Source organism: Muscardinus avellanarius, assembly GCF_963383645.1.
Source record: "Muscardinus avellanarius genome assembly, chromosome: 16".
Classification (NCBI taxonomy): domain Eukaryota; kingdom Metazoa; phylum Chordata; class Mammalia; order Rodentia; family Gliridae; genus Muscardinus; species Muscardinus avellanarius.
The window spans coordinates 73,184,128-73,201,064 of record NC_137802.1 but is presented as its reverse complement, the minus strand read 5'-3'; the positions used below and the strand labels follow the sequence as shown (position 1 = coordinate 73,201,064).

The 16,937-nt window shown below is 55.7% G+C and overlaps 1 protein-coding gene across 7 annotated transcripts in view; it reads right to left on the bottom strand.

The window, feature by feature from the left end:
• BAIAP2 (BAR/IMD domain containing adaptor protein 2) overlaps nt 1-16,937 on the bottom strand; it is a gene marked incomplete at both ends in the record, with an annotated part of 68,529 nt that overhangs the window by 41,113 nt on the left and 10,479 nt on the right. For 6 of the 7 annotated variants that reach the window (XM_080713764.1, XM_080713761.1, XM_080713759.1 and 3 more), the window contains 2 exons: nt 8,350-8,436; nt 11,135-11,210. In XM_080713764.1, coding sequence (XP_080569890.1) covers nt 8,350-8,436; nt 11,135-11,210 — 163 coding nt within the window. Of the gene's footprint in view, nt 1-8,349; nt 8,469-11,103; nt 11,211-16,937 lie in introns of all 7 variants that reach the window. The other variant, XM_080713758.1, reaches the window with a different exon arrangement.

The window sequence follows — 16,937 nt, the reverse complement described above, 5'->3', positions numbered from 1 at the left end:
CCATAGCAAACTTCACCCTTCCCGAGAAATAAAGGCAAGCACGCCTTCCCAGACCTCGCACTGCCCCGCAGGAGGCCTGGGAGGGGCGGGGGCAGATCAGGCCTTCTCCATGCAGGGAATTCTGGCACACAGCCGCTACTCCTGTGCCAGGCAGCCACGGGCCATACCCAGGGCCCAGGAGGGAGGGTGCCAGGGAGAGGGCAGCAGGGCTGTTCAGAGGCTGCAGTCGAGGATCACCTGAGCCTAGGAGTTCAAGGCCAGCCTGGGCACAGCAAGACGCCATCTCAAAAAAAAAAAAAAAAATCAAGTTGCTTGAAAACAACCCAAGGTCGACCAAAGCTGGCCTAGCAGAGCACATCTCTGACCCAGGCTCACTCCCCCAGGAGGACACAGGCTGACCCCAAACAGCAGGGCATCACTACACCCTCCCATCCTGCAGCAAGAGGGACGTGATTAGAAGGAAGTGGTCAGAAGTGAATGGTGCTGTAGACAGGGAGAGGAGAAAACCAAAGTCAGTGCTGGGAGCCGGGCATGGCAGCACGCGCGTGTAATCCCAGCATTTGGGAGGCTGAGACAGGAGGACCTGGGTTCACGCACAGCCTCACCAACTTATCCAGACCTTCAACAATTTATCAAGACCCTACTTCAAAATAAAAAATAAGGCTGGGCATGGTGGCACACGCTTGTAATCCCCATGCTTGGGAGGCAGAGACAGGGCCGCGCTGGCTTAAGAGACCCTGTTTCCAAAAATTAAAAAATAGGTCTGGGAGTGTAGCACGGATATAGAAGGACTTCCAGGAACCCCAGTACCACCAAAATAAAAAAATAAATAAATAAATAGGGCATGAGGAATAATTCAGAGGTAAGATGCTCCTATATTCAATCCCCAGTGTGTGTCACACACACACACACACACACACACACACACACACACGGCAAAAAAGACAAAATGAAATCAACTGGTTCAGAGGAATTCATGAGGTTCAGCTTATCACAATGATGTGACTGCGTAACACATATGCACTGAACAACACAGCCCACAAACACATAAAGCAAAAGCCGCCAGAGCAGCTGATGAGCACCATCCTGGGGAGGGAGCGAGAAGCCGTTTCTACCTCACAAGCGTCTGCTGCAGGGCAACACAGAGCTCCAGGGCCTTAATCTTGGGGGAGCTCAGCCTCCAGCACCCAAGCACCAGCTGGTTCAGAACAGCAAAGCCCACCGGGGAACAGCTCGGCTGCTGACCAAGAGAAGGGGGAACAAATGGCTTCTTAAGTGTTTATGGAATATTCTACAGCAGTAAAAATGAAGGCCCCCACGGCTAGCAATAGCACAGATCTGAGAGTGAAAGAGCAGCTGTACAAGCCCAGCTTCCTATGGCAGACGCTTGGGGCCCGAGGCCCGGGAGGCCTGCAAGCCTGCTTGTTCAAGCCTGACTCCCTCCTAGCCTCGCCACCCTCCTCCAGTCTGGACGTTCCACGGTTCTGCAAAACACTGTCCACTGTTCCCCTGTGGACATGCCCGGATCCTCTTTCTCCACCCTATGGCGGTCCCCAGTTCTCCCCGGCCTGGGGCTGCTGCTCTGTTGGTCCCTGTGGACAGCACGTGGGTGATGTCTTGTTTGTGGGCCTCCCAAAGGGGCTATGATCACCACACAGCCCAACCCACGGACATCGTCAAGAAACTTAGATCACCCAAGACAAAGACTTTGTTTTTGGTGGTCCTGGGGGTGGAACCCAGGGGCTTTCTACCTCCAGGCTACACTCCCAGACCTATTTTATACTTTATTTGGAAACAGGGTCTAAGTTGCTGAGGCTGGCTTTGAACCTGTGCGATCCTCCTGTCTCAGCCTCCCAAGCGTGGGTATTACAAGCGTGTGCCACCACGCCCAGCCAAGACAAAGACCTTAAAAACTTCCAGAGGCAGGTGTGATGGTGCACACCTGTAATGATGTTACCTGGGAGGCTGAGGCAGGAGAATCTCAGGTTCGAGGCCAGCTTCAGTAACCCAGTGAGAGGCTCAGCAACCCGGTGAGGCCATTTCAAAACAAAAAAGAGCTGACTTGGAGGTAGAATGCTTCTGGTTCCAATCCCCAGGCCCCTTCCTACACACACTCACACACTCACACACACTCACACACTCACTCACACTCACACACTCACAACACACTCATGCACTCACACACACACACACACACACACACACACTCTCTCTCTCTCTCTCTCCTAGGAAAATAAAAAACACTCAAATTTTTGCGGTACTGGGGGTGGAACCCAGGGGCATTCCATTTCTGGGCTATACACCCAGACCTATTTCATTTTTTATCTGAAAACAGGGTCTAAGTTGCTGAGAGACTAAGTAGCTGAGGCTAGCCACGAACCGGTGATCCTCCTGTCTCAGCCTTCCAAGTGCTAGGATTACGATTGTGTGCCCCATACCTGGCCTAAAGTTTTTTTTTTTAATTTAATATCAAAATGGCCTAAACAAGCCGGTTGGTGGCACACACTTGTAATCCCAGTACTTGGGAGGTTGAGACAGGAGGATCGCAGGTTCCTGGCCAGCCTCAACTACTTAGCCCTTCTGCAACTTAATAAAACCCTGCTTCAAAATAAATAATATAAAATAGGACGGGGGTTGTAGCTCCAAGGTAAAGTACCCCTGGGTCAATCCTAAGTACCACAAAAGAAAAAAATATATATAAGTTAGAAGGTGATAGGGTGATAGGGCGATCGATGTCCCACCTGCAATTCTATAAGAGCCAAGACATCAGTGCCAGGTAGGAAAACACCTGCAGATACTCACAACTGAAAAGCACTTCCCACTCCCCTGCTCAGGAACCACCTGAAAGGAAGCCAGGCGTGGTGGCACACACCTGTCATCCCAGTATGTGGGAGGCTGCGACGGGAGGATCGCAGGTTTGAAGCCAGCCCCGGCAACTTAGATCCTCAGCAACCTAGCAAGACTCTATTTCAAAACAGAAAATAAGAACGGACAGGAGTGCCAGGTGTGGTGGAACACGCCTGTCATCCCAGTACCGAGAGGCTGCGGCAGGAGGATCACAGGTTGGAAGCCAGCCTTGGCAACTTACTATGACTCCCATCGACCTAGAGAGACCCTGTTTCAAAGTAAAAATAAAATAAGGCTGGGGGTGTAGCTCAGAGGTAGAATTCCCTGGAGTTCTATCTCTGGCACCAAAAGAGAAAAATAAAAAGGAACCTCAAAAGAACAACAAGGCAATTCCTACAACTGAGGAAGAAAACAGGAATGGCACAACCCACAGTGCAGGGCTCCCTGTGGGAGGTAGACGCCAGGGAGCGCCCACGTGATGGGGAAGGCATCCCAGGTCACAGCCCGCAGCCCAGAGGGTCGAGCTGGACCGCAAAGCGCCAGGGGGCCTGCAGGAGCAGGAACAAAGGGACAGATGGACCGCATAGGACGGCACACGCCAGCCCAGGCGCACAGTCCACGGGCTCAGGAACAAGGATGAGATCGGCAGACGCAGCTGAGGGGATGCGCACCCGCCGCTAACTCTTGAGAAAACAGAGGTGTCATAATAAAGACCACGATCAGAGTCATAACAAAAACCCAGGAGCTAGCTGGGTGTGGTGGTGCACGCTTGTCATCCCAGTACTTGGGAGGCCCAGACAGGAGGATTGCAGGTTTGCTGCCAGCTTCAGGTAAGACTTAGTGAGGCCCTCCACAATTTAGTGAGACACTGTTTCAAAATAAAGAATAAAAAAGAATGGCTGAGAGTATAGCTCAGAGGTAGAACGCCTGTTTTTTTAAAACAAAACAAAACCACAAGCTATCATACCCAAACGATCAATGAGTCAGATTTCATTAAAACTGAACATTTTTGCCAGGCGTGGTGGCGCACGCTTGTAATCCCCGCGCTTGGGAGGCGGAGACAGGAGGATCGCGCAGGTTCAAAGCCAACCTTGCTGGCTTACGAGACCCTGTTTCCAAATAAAAATTAAAAATTAAAAAAATAGGTCTGGGAGTGAAGCCCGGAGTTAGAAGAGTTTCCAGGAATCCCAGTACCACCACCAAAAAAAAAAAAAAAAATTGAACATTTTTGTTCTTCTAAAAACTGTCGGGCTGGGGATGTAGCTCAGTGGTAGAGGTATTCCTGGCATGTGTGAGGCTCTGAGTTCCATTCCTAACACGCGTGTGTGTGCGTGTGCGCGCACACACACACACACCTTGCAAAAGTGAAGGATCAGACTGAGGGAAAATATTTGCAAAACACACACCTGATACAGAATGCCTATCTAGGCGGGCGCGGGGGCACGCTGTAATCCCCGCGCTTGGGAGGCGGAGACAGGAGGATCGCGCAGGTTCCAAGCCAGCCGTGCGCTGGTTTAGGAGACCCTGTTTCCAAATAAAAATAGGTCTGGGAGTGTAGCCCGGAGGTAGAGGGGCTTCCAAGAACCCCAGTACCACCAAAAAAAAAAAAAAAAAAAAAAAAAGAATGCCTATCTAGACTACACAGAGAATTTTTTTTTTTTTTTTTTTTTTTTTGCGGTACTTGGGAGTGAACCCAGGGTCATTCACCTCCAAGCTACTGAACTATACCCCAGTCCTTTTTTTTTTTTTTTTTGGTGGTACTGGGGTTCCTGGAAGCCCTTCTACCTCCGGTATACACTCCCACAGGCTACACTCCCAGACCTATTTTTTTAACATTTTTATGTGGAAACAGGGTCTCTTAAGCCAGCGAGGCTGGCTCCGAACCAGCGCGATCCTCCTGTCTCCGCCTCCCAAGCGCGGGGATTACAAGCGTGCGCCACCACGCCCGGCTACCCCAGTCCTTTTAATTTAAAAACAGGGTCTAAGTTACCAAGAGCTAGCCTCAAAACTACAGTCCTCCTCTCAGTCTCCCAAGTACTGAGTGTATAGAGAACTTCTTTAAGTCCATAAAAAGACAAAATCCCACATAAAATACGGAGGAGAAAGACTGGAATGGACACGCCAATAAATAGAAACAAATGGCGGGCATGGTGGCACACGCTTGTAATCCCAGCATTCGGGAGGCGGAAACAGGAGGATCACGGTTCTCGGACAGCCTCAGATACTTAGTGAGGCCCTCCGCAACTTAGTGAGACCCTGTTTCAAAATAACGAATAAAAATTAGGGCTGGGGCCAGGCGTGGTGGCACATGCTTGTAATCCTACTGCTTAGGAGGCTGAGACAGGAGGATCACACAGGTTCAAAGCCAGCCTCAGCTACTGAGTGAGGCTCTCAGCAACTTAGTGAGACCCTGTTTCCAAATAAAGTATAAAATAGGTCTGAGAGTATAGCCCGGAGGTAGAAAGCCCCTGGCTTCCACCCCCAGTACCACAAACAAAACAAAACAAATGGCAAATCAGCCCACGGAAAGATGTTCAACATGGTAAGTTAGGGAAATGTAAATGTATTTATTTTGCAGTACTAAGGATTGAATCTGGAGGCATTCTACACCTCCAAACTATAGCCCCAGCTCTATTTTTTATCCTTGATTTTGAAACAGGGTTTAAGTTGTGGAGGGCCTCATTAAGTAGCTGGGGTTGGCTGAGAACCTGTGATCCTCCTCTCTCAGCTCCCAAGTAGTAGGACTGCAAGCATGCGCCACCGTGCCCAGCTGGGAAATGCAAATTTAGAAATGCCCCCACTAGAAACAACCCAATCAACAGATGTAGGTGTAAGCAACCTGGCACATCCCTACAGGACCACGACTCAGCAGTACAACCAAGCACCACTAACACTCGGCAGCCTGGCGGGAAGGAACGCTGCGATCCCACTGACACCGACTCGGCCTCACACACGACCGCGACCGCGCTGACAGGAGGCAGATCAGTGACTGCCTGGAGCTGGGTGGCCCGGGGAGAGCGCAGGGACAGACAGGGCCGCCACCCCACCAGGCCCGCGGCTGTCCGGCTGCACCCGTGGCAAGCCCTCCAGGGTGTACATCAACTGTGCCTCGATACCGCCATAAAGCAAGCAGTCACAAGATGCTGTGTGTCTTGGCCGTGAAAAGGACTCGTGCTATCACCGTGTAACAGTGGACATAGACTTCAGCAACAATGATGGTAATCGCATTGGGCAGGGTAAGGGGACAGCATACAAAAGCTAAAGCCAGATCTTCCACTAAGAACATGTTGGATAATGTCTGACGTTAAAAAGAAAATAGCATGAGCTCGCCTTTCAGACACTTGGAACCAAGTGCCAGGACAGCACGAGAGCTGAAGCCTCCGCCTTGGGAGCTGGGGCGTGGCAGCGAGGGGGCAAGGGAGTGAGACGGGAGGGTGCAGACCCCGCGAGGACCCCAAACTCCGCGGAATCCGTCACTGTGCACCACGCGCTGCGTGTGCGTGAAGGACAACAAAGCCGTGACCGGAAAACCCCAGACCTGGGAGCGAGGCTGGCCACGTGCTCAGCGCAGACTCCACTCCCTGCTCAGCTCCTGCCCGGCTGCACCTGGCCCTGCAGCTCATCACAGACCCAGGCCCCCTCGCACACCTTCTGACTCTCGCTCAGTCCACCCCCCACCCACACTGGCTGTGGGCGTCCCAGAGCAGACCGTCCCCTCCAGGTGTAGTGCGAAAGGATGAGAAAACGCCCTCCACGGCCCAGACAGGCCCTCCAGGAGTCAGGAGGCCGCCTTCTTCAAACTCCATAGACCTGGACCCTGGCCGCGAGCTCTGGGCTGGGGCCCACATATGGCCTCTCAGCCCACAGCCAGCTGTCCTTCTGCCAAGTGGCCCTGAAGTCCAGACCCCCACTGCCCCCACAGTGTCCACCTCACCTACAGCTGAGCCTGTAGGCCTGATTGCATGGGGTGTGAGCGGCCCCACCAACACCTTCCACCCTCGCTTTCGCAGGGACTGTGCAGGGCTCGGCCAGCCCTGCATGCACAAGGCGCGTCCTAAGGTCCCCTGGTGAGCCACCAGGGCTGGCAAGAGCAACAGGGCTTTCCGCCCGGACACCGAGTGTCCATGCAAGCTCCGGCTGCTGTGTGAGGACCTCTTACCCTGGACTCCCGCAACACGACACGGGGCTACGTCCACATGAGGCATCGCCCCCGCCCTGCCCAGGCAGCCCCCCGGTTGCACGTCCACACGGCAGGCACTCTGGTGGCCACAGGAATGACGAGACCTGCAGCACACACCAGTGGGCCTCAGGTCCTCAGAGGCGGAAGCGGCTCAGGCAGCCACAAGGCCCACTGTCCACCAAGTCTCCTCTGCGCAGGAGGCCGCCATGAGGGCAACCAAAGGGCGGAGTGCGGCTGAGAGCAGGCAGAGCCGTCTACGGGGATCTCTGCCTGGAAGCCAGTGTCTGGGAGACAGAAGCCACATCTGGGAATTGGGATTAGCAGGCAGGAAGAGAAACTCAGGGACCTCCATCCTGCCAGCACACCCCTCTCGATGGTCAAGAGGAGCTGCCAGCCCCTAAAGGAACACAGAACCGAGAGCGCAGCCAGCAGCCTGATCCACGCGCACCTACTTCCTCTGCACAAGCTTCGCCCGGTGCCCTCACTGCCAGACACGAGGGTTGCTACCCAGAACAGCGCCCGCAGGGAGGCCTCTGCAGGCAGACGCAGAGAGCCGCCCTCTGTGCCCACAGGCTGGGGGAGCCCAAGCGGTTCTCTGCCAATGCAGGTTGTGTCACGAGTCCAAGGCCAGCCTGCCCACCTCAGCCTGCCCAGGAGCTGGGCCGCCCGGGGCCTGGCCTGCAGCCACGGTACGCCCGCGAGGGAGGGGAGGCCTTGGCTGCTCCGCGCGCTGCCCCGGGTCAGGAGACCCACAGAAACCCCAGCTGCCAACACTGCTCGCAACCATGGCTCCCATGTTTCACGCCAAATCACTTGATCACCTTAGTAGCACCATCTCCCCGTGGGATGTTTACAAAACACTCAAGTGCACAAAGAAAATAACTCTCCCAGAAATTCTTCCTGTCAATGCTTCTGGCCCCTTGTCATGTGCATATGGGTGTGTGTACCTTTAAGCAAAATGGGGCCACGCCTCCACGGGCTGGCCTGCAGTGCTCTCACACACACAGGGCTGAGCCTCTCCACAAGCCGTTCTCCACGTGGGCAGTCCCGGTCTGGCCTGGAGCGCATTACTCGGCTTTGACTGCACTGCCTCTCCCGAGCCCCACTCTTCAGGGCCTGTGAGCACAGCTCCAGGAGCCCAAGGCCACTGGTGCACCCCTTTTCACTGGGGGTGCCCCTCACCAGCTCTGCAGTTTGTTGCCAGCTCATAATTAATCTTATAACAGCTAAAACCTGATCTCAATGGCGTGAGGCCCGGGCCGCCTGGGTGCACCCCACCTCGGGGGCCTTGGGCTGCTCTCCACGTGGTCTGGGGGTCTCACCGAGTTCCTTGGAGCCCTGGCTCTCGCTGGCCAGCTCCCCCATCTTCACCAGGGCATCAAAATAGCCTTTGGCCGCAAAGGTCACACCTGCGGGAGAAGAGAGGAGCGGGATGAGTTCCCTGAGAAAGCTAGACGGGACCCCGGGAAACCGCTGCAGCCGCAGCCCAGGCCGGCCCCTCCGCGTGCCTGGATGCACTCAGAGAGCGCCCCAACTCGCTCTCTAGGTTGACGGCCCCGTTCCTTGCTGATGTTCTTACTTCATTCCAATCGTGAGGCTCCTTTTATTTACAAGAACACAGTGTACCGTGCAGTCCAGAGCTATTCACGTCTAACTGCAGAGGCTGCACGCCGTCACGTGCTTGTGTGGACGAGGGGTGGGGAGCTCTGCTCTGAGAACACTTCACCAGACAAAGAGCGGCCCTGGGCAAGAACACCACAACCCAGGAGGTGGGAGTCACCCATCTGCTCGAGGACTCCTAACCCAGCCCGAAGAGCGCAGCGCCTGCCGCCACATCCGGGTTTCAGAACAGGACCTGGGCGGGATTAGGAGCCGCTGTCCAGAGCGGGCTGAAGGTATCTTGGGGAACTGCTGCAGCCAGAGGGGCTCTGTCCCTCACCCCAGAGGAAACCCTGCTCTAACAGGATGGGTGTGGAAAGTTCGCGCTGCAGGGTCCTCCCAAGCCGCAGGCCGGCAGCCGCTCGGGAGCCTGGCACAGTCCTGCATCTGAGGAGGTGCCCACCCACCCTGCCCTTCAGGCTGCAGGGAGGAGGGGGCAGTGCCCTGGAGAGCAAGCCAGTGGGAAGCAGCCACCAGGGGCATAATTATACCTTCTAACCCATTTTTCTACAGAACTCAGGGGCTGATAACTGGCCACTTGATCAAATTTTATTTATATGGTTTTCAATTAAGTGCACACAATTTGTTCTGCCGCACAAGACCATGTCCCCAGGGGACCGAAGTGCTTTTTTGCTGCCTAGGAAGGGTGGGCTTAAGAAAAAGAAGCTGAACACTAGGGATGCCATGTGCAGGGGCGGGGGTACTGGTGGCCTGGGCGGCTGAGCTCAGTTCCATGAGACAATCACAGAAAACAGGAAGAGGAAGTAACTGTCCAGATTGTGCACACACAGCTCCAACAAGCTCACGAGGAGCCCAAGGGGGAGAGGGAAGGGCCCGGAAGGAAACCCAGACATCAAAAGGCAGGAGCCCGCGAGCCAGAGGGAAGGAGACCATGGGCTGCAGCCTCCACCACCACCCACGGGAATGGCGGCACAGGGCCCTGCCTGAACACGGGGCACCTGCCAATGGAACCCGCCGTCTAAGGGAGAGCCACCAGGCGAGAAAGAAGGCACCATGGTGCGGGTCACTGAGCACCTGAAGACAGCAGCATTGAAAGGGAACCATCACAGGTCTGAACGTGCACGCCTACGCCATCTGCACAGTGGGAAGAGGAGCCATCCTGGACCCCGACCCCCACATCCCTGGTACACATGGAAAACCCGATCCCGATAAAGGATGGGAAGCTGGTGGCATTTAAGGGACCTGGGAATTAGTTTTGTTGGGAAACCTGATCATGGCGTGCTGTACGTAAGCAATGGGAACACCCAGGGCCACTCCCACAGAAGCCTCCTCCAGGAGTCGTACTGAGGACACAGGAGGGCAGCAGGTGTGAGAGCCCCAGCAGGGTCACAGAGGGTCCCCAGGAGGCTGAGTGCTGCCCCTGCCGTGGCCAAGCCTGGCTCCCCCGGGGGCAGTGGCCATCACCACAGCCTGAGGGTCAGTGTCGTCACCCTGCGGCTGACTCCCCTCTTGAGGGAGACAGCTTTATTTTTGGTACTGGGGGTGAATCTAGAAGCATTCTAACTCCAAGCTCACCCTCAGACTTTAAGAAAAAATTTATGAGCCAGGCATGGAAGCACACACTTGTAGTCCCAGTATTTGAGAGGCTGAGACAGAAGGGTCGCAGGTTCAAAGCCAGCCTCATCAACTTAGTGAGGACCCAGCCAGCCTCACCAACTTAGTGAGACCCTGGTTCAAAATAAAGAAAATACGGCTGGGAATATAGCTCGGAGATAGAATTTCCCGGGGCTTAATCCCCAGTACCACCCAAAAAGAGTGTGTGTGTGTGTTTAAACAGGACCTAAGTTGCTGAGGCTAGGCTGGAATCTGCGACCCTCCTGTTTCAGACTCCCAAGTACTAGGATTACAGGTTTGCACCACCACACTTGGCTTGAGGGGGATGGGTTCTTAAAGACAACTTGTTGGGACAGAATTCCCATGATCCAGCGGGTGCCTTTCTGCGCTCACAGACCTGCAGATTCTTGGTCAGTACTGCTGATCTCGGCTGCAGAGAGAAAGAGGGTGGGATGAACACAGCCGCCCCAAGGCAGTCCCAGGGGACCCAATGATGGGCCTGTCACCCTCTCTTCCTCGAGCTGGGCAGGGGGGTCCTCGATGAGCCTGTGAGCCCAGGCATTGGCACTGACACACCTAGGAGAGGCTGCAGGCCCCCAACCCAAGGCCACCGCGTACACCCCAACCCTAGTGTCCATTCTGAGGAACAGATGTCCACCCTGATCTTTAGGTGGCCAGCTTGTCACCACAACCCGGGAAGTGTGAGAATGAGTGGTCATCATGGAGGCAGGGACACATTCAGAGCTCACAGGCACCTCCTCCCTCGCTCAGTCCATTCAGTTTTGTTTCTGAAAGAAAATGGCTCCTGGGCTTTCACCCGAGGCCGGGGCTGAGCTAAAGACAGTGTGCAGCCGCAGCCAGCACCCACTCTACCTGCCAGGGCCTTCTCGTAGTTCTTCCCCATGGCGATGAAGTTGCGCAGGCTGGGGTTAAACTGCTCCATGATAGTCTGCAAGAGAGCAGAGAGAGGTGTCACCAGCACCGTCCACCACGACCCTGGCCCCTGGGCGGACAGCCCCCTCCACCCAGCCCTTCCCTCTGCGGAACACCTGGGCACGTAGCCGGACCACGGGCCGAGCGAGGATCTGAGCTCGGGGTCTGCAGCGGAGCGGGGAGCGAGTACTCGCTGGGCCATGCGATACGGGCACTCAGATGCCGGGCCGCGGAGGCGCCATCCCCTGGCTGGCAGAGCTGAGTCAGCCTAGTAGGCCTCCCGGCGGCCACACACAAACGCTCAGCGACGCCCCCCACGCTAAAACCCTAACTCAACACATCAATTACCAAACATCGACTCTGATTAGTGCTGTCCCCAGCCTGATTTGCAAATACCATGCTATGAATAATCCAACAGGCTCCGGATCTGTTTGCCTGACGGACTGCGGTCTCTGTGCCAATATCGGCAGTTCTTAGACTCAAGAAATTAGATTTTCCCTGTGAAGGCCAAATAAATGTTTTAATTACAAGGCGTAAAAACAGGCGCACACAAACAGCAGCCAAATGAGAATTCTACTGGCATAATCCACACTGGCTGTCAGCAGCAAGCCCGGCCAGGGAGGACCCCAGGAACTCTGAATGAAAATCCTGTCTGGGCCACATCCTAAGCCTTCCGGTGGCCTGTCATGCTGGGAGCCTGATCCTTCCTGAGGACAACAGGAAGAAAAACTGCCTGCTCTGCTGCAGACACGCAGGAGGCCGTGGGGCCTCCACCACCCACCCTGACCTGTGGCCGGGGCGTCCCGGCTCCCGTCTAGGCTGCCAGTCTGGCATGGGAGACGAGGTCCCTTGAGGTCGCAGAACCTCTCCCTACCATGGATCTGGCCATGGAAAACCGGCTGGCCTGTGTTCTTTCTACCCACCTGAAGCGCGGCTGGGTGCTGCAGGGAGAGGCACCAAGACCCATGTGTGCGGGGGCGGGGGCGCAGGCTCTAAGCTCCCACCTACTCTGGTGCAGTCTCAGGTGTGCCAAGCCCTCAGCACCTGATGAGGATTTGCCTGTTGGCAGCAAGGACACCCATGGGCCAGAGCCTTGGGCAATGGCACTGCTCCACCAAGCCCACAGGCAGGTCTGTGCCCGGCTTCTCATGAACACGGCATAGGTTTGCACCTCCTTGTGCCAGCCGGGAGCCCACATGCCTGGTGGGGCTGCACCCAAGCGGCTCCTGTGGGTGGAAGGGCGGCCCTGCTGGGGAGAGGAGGACTCGGGGAGGGAAGCTGTGGCCCTGAAGTAGAGTAACTTCCCCCAGGCAGTATGGGAAGCTGCGGAGGCCTGGAACACAGCACCGTCAACCACATTAAAAAGGTCCTGCTGGAAGTGGTGGTACACACTGGTAACCCAGAACCCGAGAGGCTGAGACAGGAGGATCTCAGGTGCACAGCCAGCCTCAGCAACTTAGTGAGGCCTTCTGCAACTTAGTGAGACCCTGTTTCACAATTAAAAAATAAAAATAGGGCCGGTGGTGTAGCTCAGAGAAAGAATGCCCCTGGGTTCAATCCCTAGTACAACAAAAATAAATGAAAGGTCTGAAGCTGGGCATGGTAATGCATGCTTGTAATCCCAGTATTTGGGAGGCTGAGACAGGAGGATTTGAAGGTTCAAGGACAGTCTTAGCAACTTAGCCAGACCTTGTTTCAAAATAGAAATAAAAAGAGGCTGGGGGTGTGGCTCGAAGGTAGAATGCCCAGGTCCAATCCCCCGTACAAGACATAAAAAGTCCGTCTAACTTCTTAGATTTAAGCAGACCCTGGGAGCTACCATAGGTGGCTGCTTAATTCTCTGGTTAAGAAGGGAAGAAAAAGCTGGGTTTGGTGGTACACTCCTGTAATCCCCGAACTTGGGAGGCTGAGACCGGAGGATCCCTAGTTGAAGGACAGCCTCAATAAGTAGTGAGGCTCTCAACCTAAGGTAACTTTGTTTCAAAAATAAAATAAAATAGGGCTATGGGTATGGCTTGGAAATAGAATGCCCCTGCCTTCATTCCCTAGTACCTCCTCCCACCCCCTACACACACCAGGGGAACACCAGGCCCTGGTGTGGGGACAGGCGTGATGGGGGCACACACAGGCTTCGGGTCTGGGGACAGGGCACCGAGGCGGGGCACGGTGTACACAGAGGCGGAGAGCCGGGAGCTGGACAATGGAGACCAAGACTAGGAGTTCTGGCAGAAGCAGACAAGCTCCTAGCAGTGCTGGGATGCCCCAGCCAAGGGTGCAGGCAGCTGGGGAGAGGTCCCCGCCGGAAGGGCTGCTGCGCTGACACAAGAGCAGGGCATATAACCTGGCAAAGGTGGGCGTGGCGGTCGCTGCCCTCCAGTGCACGCTTGCTCATACTTACGAGCACACAGTCGTAGGAGACGTGTCTCTCACGGTCCGTGACTAGCACAGTTGAGAACAGGGCCCCAGAGGATGGGCGTGGCGTAACCCTAACCCAACCCCTGGCTCATGAGACCGGCAGGGCCTGGCTCCAGGCCTCCGGCAGGCCACTGGAAAAGAGGCGGCTCAGCCAGGGATCGGTCCGCTGAGCTCTGTCAACACGCTGAGTGACAAGAGAAAACGCCAAAGCCACCAGGGCCGAGCTGGCAGATCACTGAGGCAGCGGCCAAGCAAGCCCTCTGCACGATACGGGGACGGCTGAGGTTTCACTTCCTTAGCACAGTGGCTGAGCTCACACGCGAGGAATGTGGCAGTGAGCGGGCAGGGTGGCTGGGCGCGGGGTGCCAGCCAGGCCACCTGGCTCAGCCGCCATCTGCCCCTGACATGCAGGTGCTGCCGCCTTGGCCTGGAGGCGGCAGAGGCGGGGACGCCTTGCACTGGCATCCAAGGCCTGTCCTTGCGGGGGAGGCCCAGCTCCTCCTCCATCTCTGTGCGCTGTCTCTGGGCCTTCTATGGGGCCAGCTGCAGCCTCTTACTCTCCGAATGTCCCCAGCCCTCCTCTGGGTCAGCCATCTTTCAGCAGCCATGAAGGGGCTGGATGGCTGGGGAAGATCAGCCTCCTGGAGAGCGCTCCATCTCTGGTGGACAGGTGTCTGAGAGCCCAGGTCCTTCCTGTCATTCGAGGGCCCATCCAGAGGCCATTCTGAGCTGGCAGGCCATGCCTTCTCCATGGGAAAACCAAGATGGAGCCAGGTGTAGTGGCCCGCCTGTAATCCCAGTACTTTGGAGGCAGAGACAGGAGGACTGCAGGTCCAAGAACAGCCTCAGCAACATGGCAAGATTTTCTGCAACCTAGGCAGACCATCTCAAAACAAAAAATAGGCTTGAAGAGTGTATCTGAGAGGCAGAATGCCTCTGGATTCAATTCCCAGCACTGCAAAAAGAGAAAGACAGGTGATGGCCGCAAACCCACCAGAGCCCAGGGGGGGTTCCTGCTCCCGCCCGCCTCCCACAGACCCCCACGGGGTGAGCACACTGCAGGCCCTTCCGGCTTCTGCAGGCACCTGCAGCTGGAGGGCTTCAGTGTTCCCGGGGTCCCTGGGACGGGCCCCAGAGCCAACGACAAAGGCAGCAGCTCCCACCTTGGCTACCTCCTCCCCACAGAGAACGCCAACATCAGCCACCGCAGAGTACAGGAGGGGAGAGCTTCCGTGGCCCCCACCGCCTTCCCCAGGGAGGGAAACGCAGGCTCTGCCAGGAGGGAACTCAGTACAGGTCAGGGCCAGGGGTCGGGCTTTTTTTTTTTTTTTTTTTTTTTTTTTGGTTACTGGGGTTTGAACCTAGGAGCATTCTACACCCCCAGCCCTTTTTTATTTATTTTGAGCCAGAGTCTTGCTGAATTGCTGAGGGCCTCCCTAAAGGGAGCAGCTGTCCTCAAACCTGCAATCCTCCTGTCTCAGTCTCCCGCGTACTGAGATTATTGGAGTGTGTCACTGTGCCTAGCTGCAGGGGTCTGTCTGCTTTGAAGCAGAAGAGAGTATCTTTTCTGATCAACACCAAGGCCACCCCAAAGGAAGAGCAGAAGCCAGGAGAAAGAATCTTCACACCGAAACAAGGAACTTGGCCTTCCTGAGCACGTGGGCCCGACACCAGCTGTCCACCCAGGGGCCCCGTAGGCCTGACCCACTGTCCCCAGCCTCTAGCAAAAGCTCAGGGGCACCACAAGAGGGTTCCCAAGGCCCCACATGTCACCATGCCCACTGCCAGGGCAGAAATCCTGGCCAACGCGAAGGGCACACAGACGCCAGCCCTGTCTGTGCAAATCTTGCACGGCACGTCAAGACTGTGTAGCTGCTCCTCGGGAAGCTTCCCTGGGCCAAGAGTTATATCCAGCACCAGCATTCTCTTACTCATCCACCCGTTCCTTCTGAAGTCATTAGGAAAGCCGCCTTGCACTCCAGCTGAGGAGCAGGGGTGCCGAGAGGGGCTGTGGACAGCCTGAGAGGCCTCACCCAGAACACAAGCCACGGAGGGCTCAGGGAGGAAGGGTCCCCACCAGGGGATGCTCAGGGCCCTCCTGCTGGGACCCACAAAGCAGGATATCCTGCAGCCCTGCAGCCTTGGGGGACACAGCCCCTCGGAGGGGCCCGACGGGGACCCCTGGCCATCCCTACTCCAGCCCCCAGGCAACAGGGAAAGGCTGGGAGGGGGGCTGAGCTCGCCAGCAGGACACTGGGAAGCCCTGGAAACGTTCCTCTTGGCAGCTCCTCACACTACTGGCCCACCTGGATGGTGACTGTGCTCCAGGCCAGTGAGGACTAAAGGGCAGAGGACAGCCACCCACCTCCCTGCTGCAGGGAGCAAGGGAGAGCCGGTATTTACAGAAAGGAGGTCTGCCAAGGGACTTTGTCCTCTGGCTCCTGCACCCAGGCCGACTGCCAGCCCAGGATTCTGTCCACTCCTTGCCCTGGCTCCTGCCACGGCCCCCCGGCAGGGGACAAGGGGGTACCTGGCCATGTCCTGCCTGCTCATGCGGGTGTGCACCTGCAGGCAGACAGGCCAAGCTGCACTTCCTCCTCCCCACCCACGTGCCTCTCAGAATCGGGGACCCTCACCCCGACACTCCTCGGGCCTACCTACCGGTGACCTACACTGTCCCGTTTTAGAGCTGGACAAGGTGAGGATCACAGCCGTGGGGAGCCTGTGGAGCCAAGCCCTGGCTTCAGCTCTAGGCCCACCAAATGGCCAAATCCAACCCTCTCCCCGCCCTGGCCCTGGCGCTGTCCTTCAGGAAGCTGCACTACAGTGACATCAGAAAGAGGAAGGGGCAGGATAACCGGCTCCTGCTCCAAACCGCTTCAGAGAGCCATGGATACTTTTTTTTTTCCTTGTTAAGATTTTTATTGTTACATTTTTTAATATAAAAAACTTTATTTATATATATTTTTAATTGGTGCATTGTAATCATATATCACATTGGAATACAAGACTTGAGAGGATATACAAGCACACATCATCCAATTAGCCCTCATCCAGCCCCCATCCCATTCCCTCCCCCTCCCTCCATCCCATGCTTGTTTGGTGATTAACTTTGATACATTTGTTTATGTACCTCCTGAGTTTTAAAGAGGCTCCGTCCTCTCCTATTCCATACCCTCTGATTGGTCACCTTAGTTGCTTTACTATAGGGCCCTTTCTATAGCTCGAACTCTTCCTGTTGCCCCTTTCCTCCTAGTTTTTGCTGATTAGGGGAAGCATCTGATTTTTATTTTCTGCGATATTTCTCTGTGCATGCCGCGTTGCAAGT